The sequence below is a fragment of the Limanda limanda genome, chromosome 18 (genome assembly GCF_963576545.1).
Source record: "Limanda limanda chromosome 18, fLimLim1.1, whole genome shotgun sequence".
NCBI lineage: Eukaryota > Metazoa > Chordata > Actinopteri > Pleuronectiformes > Pleuronectidae > Limanda > Limanda limanda.
Window position 1 is genome coordinate 13,727,265 of NC_083653.1, and position 5,093 is coordinate 13,732,357.

At 46.4% G+C, this 5,093-nt stretch overlaps 1 protein-coding gene across 1 annotated transcript in view; it reads right to left on the reverse strand.

The window, feature by feature from the left end:
• Positions 1-532: 532 nt before the first annotated feature.
• dll4 (delta-like 4 (Drosophila)) overlaps positions 533-5,093 on the reverse strand; it is an 11,840-nt gene continuing 7,279 nt past the window's right edge. The window contains exons 6-11 of the mRNA XM_061091305.1: positions 4,941-5,071; positions 4,541-4,710; positions 3,526-3,748; positions 1,894-2,632; positions 1,351-1,459; positions 533-914 (exon numbers count right to left, since the gene is read on the reverse strand). Coding sequence (XP_060947288.1) covers positions 909-914; positions 1,351-1,459; positions 1,894-2,632; positions 3,526-3,748; positions 4,541-4,710; positions 4,941-5,071 — 1,378 coding nt within the window. The 3' untranslated portion in view covers positions 533-908. The remainder of the gene's footprint in view (positions 915-1,350; positions 1,460-1,893; positions 2,633-3,525; positions 3,749-4,540; positions 4,711-4,940; positions 5,072-5,093) is intronic.

A 5,093-nucleotide genomic window follows, 5' to 3' on the forward strand; every position in this document is an offset into this window, starting at 1 on the left:
TTTGGATGTTGCTGGCACAGCACTGACTCCTGTGGGTTTCTCTTCAAATCCTCTGTTGATTAAAAAGTATTTCCCCCCCCGCCGCTGTTGTGTAGTTTTGTTTCTTGTAGTGCAAAGTGATCCAAGAACAGACAAGGGCACAAATTTAGCATTCAGACCCCCCTCGTTTTTTTTTTTAAGGCTTCTAGTGAATTGTGGGCTGCATACAATCTTCACCATTGCATGGGGAAAATTCCAACCAGTCATTTTCACATTGATTGACAGTTGAAGATTAGTTTCAGACATTCATAACTCTCAGTGTTTGTGAGGTTGGATTGCGACGGTGGGTGAGTTCACGCGTCTCGACCCCTGAGTCTTGCATAGCAGGCGAAGCTGGCGGGAGTGTGTGTGTGTGTGTGTATAGGGGGTTATGTTTGGAGGGGTCACTTCTTAGGCACCTTTATAACCGATTGGTTGGCTGTCAAAGTCATCATGATTATCACACAAGGCCGGGTAAGGTATGGGGGGGGGGGGGGGGGGGAACGTTCCACCAACGCCTCCTTCCCGCTGTCCAGAATGGCGGAAATGATAAATAAGTATTTTCACCGATGCTCTGTAACGTCTTTTTTTTCGCCAGTCGGTCCTTTTTTCACCATTGTCCCGACCAACAGAGGTCCTTCACTGTACATGTTTTGCATACAAACACTCGGTCAACATCGGAGTTTTTCTCAGTTCTGTTCTGTTTTTTTCTGTTTTTGCAGAGCAGAGGTTTCGGCCCCTTTCCAATCCTCAAGTGTTCCAGAGCAGCAGTGGACATCTAAAACAATCTCCAGTCTCTTCTCAGCATTTGTAAACAATCCAGAATATTATGTTCCGCCTCGATTGTGTCGTTCTCCTCGTCCAACCCCCTCGCGTTCACATCCCTCAGTTTATACCTAAAGATAAAAAGAGAGGAAAAAAATTAGGTGTATGTTACAAACCAGAATAATCCCACTGCTAAAACTCTCATATTTTTTATTTTTACAGCTATTTTTCACTTTTTTATCTCTTAGGCAGTATTGTCCGTTTATCTGGCCTGGATGTAAACATCTTAAAAATTCCAGGGCGGTAAAAAATGGCACCTCGGAGACCAAGCATAGCCAAACATGGGAGGAATCTTCATAAAGCTCTGACTCTAGTTCATCACACGGCCAAGATAAAGATCAGCTGGTGTAATTTGCACAAACCAATAATTTGTTAATGCAGCGTTTCTACGAATAGCATCACCCCCCCGTCATACATGTTGGTGCACCGGTGATGGATGGTGCACTTGGGACATTATCAGTTCAAATATGTTGATGAAGATGTGATTTGTTTTTTTTGGGGGCTTACCTCTGTTGCTATGACGCATTCCCTCCTCTGCTCCGCTATAACAAATACCGACTGGTACATGGAGTCTCTTGAGGAACATATTGTTGATATCCTACACTCTGGCTTTTCACTGCGGACACAAATCACACTTTGTGTTAACGCAAATGAGAAGCACATGGGGGTACACACACACACACAAACACATATATATAGAGAGAGGAGGATAGGGGAGGTTTGTTGTATAGCAATAATCAAATATATATATATATATACATGTATATAAAGTCAACATGTCTGAGGAACTGGAGGATCTAATTTCCAGTTTGGAAGCACAACTCATTGTTAGGTTCAAACACCTAAACAGTGGAAATGTGTGAGTGATTATTAGTGATTTCCACTCAGCAGGGCTCCATATATATATATATACTTGCATGCACACTATTAAATGAGGAGGCCTAGGGGGAAATATTTGCTTTTACAGCAAAGCAAGCGGGGGGTTACAATTACACAATGGTGAAAAACTTCAGGAACAACTTAAGTACGGTGGATCAAGATTTCTCTTACCTGTACATTCTACTCAAGGGCACTTTGTCTTCTAAACACTTGTCGTAAATAAGACTTTTATCCCCTTGTGACTTTTCGTCCTTGAACTCCTTCGATTTCGAGTTGTACGAGTCCAAGTGATAGTTTTTATGGATAAAGTTCGATTTCTCCGAATCGCAGTCCACCTCCAGGCAGATTTTCTGGTTGGTGTTTTTCAGCTGCGACGCCGGGATCAGGTTATCCCTCTGGAAGTTGGACAGGTTATTCATTGTCTCCGTGTCCCCTCCCTCCCTCCGGGCCTGCCTGTGGATGTGCCGCAGAGCCAGGCCCACCATGCAAAGCAGCACCAGCAGAGCCACCAGCCCGATGGCCAGAGACACCGCCGCCCACTGGAAGCCATCTTGAATCTCTGGGTTGGTCACCGGCGAGGTCACGGCGGCAAAGAACTCGCAGCGTGGCCCGGTGAAGCCGGAGGGGCAGATGCATGCGACTGGAGGCTTCCCCGGCCCGCCGCCACCGGTGCAGAGACCCCCGTTGAGACAAGGGCGGAGGGAGCACTCGTCCAGGAGTCGTTCGCAGTTTCGTCCGCCGTAACCCGCGGGACAGCCGCAGGTGTAGTCGTTGATTCTGTCTTGGCAGGTTCCTCCGTTGAGGCAGGGGTTGCCGGCGCACTCGTTGATGTTGATTTCGCAGCGCTGGCCGATAAATCCTGCGCGGCAGCTGCACACACGCATGCCACCGTGGATCAGACACAGACCACCTACAGGACAGGAGGAGGACAGTTAGCATCAACAAGTACAGAAGAACAAAAAACTGCTGCCTCAAGCTATTCAAAATGTAGAGACACCATATGTCCTTAAACCTTCCCATGAGGTGACCACAGCACTTTCAGTGTATTGTGTACTTAAACATAGATTTATATATAAATGCTAGCTGTCTCGTCTGCGTTGCCGGCCAACGGAGCCGGACGTCACCACATGGCGGCCATCTTGCCAGAGGTTGCTTGCTCACCCATAACATTGTGTTGGTAGTGGTAAATAACCATAACTTGCTCAATTTTCAACCGATTTTGAAACGGTCTGGATCGTTATAAACGTCAGAGATGTAGTTATGACACTGCATAAATTATAAAAAAATTTTAGAAAATAACAATTATTCATAGGTATGCAGTGTCATATCTACATCTCTTTATAACAAATCAGACCGTTTCAAAATCGGTTGAAAATTAAGCAAGTTATGGTTATTTACCACTACCAACACAATGTTATGGGTGAGCAAGCAACCTCTGGCAAGATGGCCTCTATGTGGTGACGTCCGGCTCCGTCGAACGAGACATCTAGTCTTTATATATATCTATGTACTTAAATGCATATTGTTCTCCCAGTCCCAGAGCCCTCCTTGTTCACAAGACGACAGAAATCGAGCTACGCTGGAAATTTGTCCCTTTCATCAACAACCCCAGCGAGCCGTGGTGACATTTACAAGCTGCTGCTGCCGAGCTGCCGAGTGTTTACACGGAGGACAATAGACACCAAGTTCCCACCAATTCCTGTTGTTCCACACGGCTTCCAGTTGCAGGAATTCGAAAGGGGGTGAGAAAGAGCGAGGGGAAGTTCAGAAAGGGGGGCCGAGGAGGGGAGAGGAAGGCCGTACCATTAGCGCAGGGAAGCGACGTGCACTTGTCCACTCTTTTCTCACAGTTGAGTCCGGTGTAGCCCCGGGGACACTCGCACATGTAGCTGCGGCCATTGTCCTTCTCCCAGCACTTGCCGCTGTGGAAGCAGGGGGAATCGGCGCAGGTCAGCAGGCTGTGATGCTCGCAGTGGGAGCCCTCGAAACCTTGGGGACACGAGCACCTGTAGCCGCTCTCCAGATTCTGGGGGGAAAATAAAGTCAAAATTGGTCAAAACGCTGTCAAATAAAATCAGGTATAAAAAGATACATATCCCATGGAGGGTACACTATCTCATAGTTTTGCTCTCTGCCCCAAACTTCAGAACTATTGGCATGAAATATTTGATTTCTTTTCGTTGATTTTGGGGATCCAACTAGATCCAGATCTTATCTTAATAATTTTGGAAAAATTTGAGGGGCTAAGGAAGCTAAATAGTGCACAAAAGCACCTTCTGACATATGGCCTTATAACAGCAAAAAAACTGATCCTACTTAACTGGAAGAAGAGAGAGGTCCCTTCATTTAAGCATTGGTTGACTGATTTGACAGACACCTTACATTTGGAGAGAATTCGATTTATTCTGAAAGACAAGTTGAGGGACTTTGATCAAATCTGGCAACCTTTGGTCTCTCATCTCGAAAGAGAATCTGATTGAGTCCAAAGTTGGATGCACTCCTTAGGGGGGTGGGGGGGGGGGGGGGGGGGTGGGGTGATGGGAGGGTACACACTGTTGTCTTTTTTCTTTTCTTTTTTGTCCTGTCCTTTTTGTTTCATCTGTTTAGTTGATGCAGGGCATTGCTTGTTTACTTGCTATTCTTTTTTGTAATTAGTCTTTTTTGTCAGGGATTATTTTTTCACCTTCTGTAAAAAACAAAGGAAACATAACTGTCGACTGTTAATTTCTCTGTTATGTGATTGGTTTCCCAATAAACATATTTGAAACAAAAGATACATATCATGATAATCAGTGTTTTTTCTTATTTGGAGCCTTACCGTGCATATCCCTCCGTTCCTGCAGGGGTTGCTGTCACACTCCTGCATCTCCAGCTCACAGTTGACCCCGGTGAACCCCGGCAGGCAGGTACACGTGTAGCTCCCCTGGCCCGTGTTCATGCAGGTGGCGCCATTGACACAGGGATGGTGATGGGTGCAGAAGTTGAGATCTGGGGGGAAAACAGAGGAGTGTTTGTTTACAGCGAGTCTGCAGCCGGACAAAAAAAGAAAAGAAAAAGATCTTCCCCTGGATGTGGTCAAAGCTGTGAGGACGGAGCACTTCAGAGGAAACCTAATTTACTAATGCTTTCAAGTTCATTCAAATGAAAACAGCGTGCAAGTAATGTGAGAGGATCGTTCAAAGAGGGACAACAGCAGTGGTCCAAGTGGCCTGGTGTACCTTGGTCACATAATAGGCCTCCCCAGCCCTCCTGGCAGTTGCATTGCCATGGCAGCTGGCAGGTGCCGTGCTTGCAGGCCGGGTACTTCTTACACTCGTCGCAGAACGTGCCTTGCCAGCCGTCTCTGCATCTGCAAAACCACAAACAAGAAC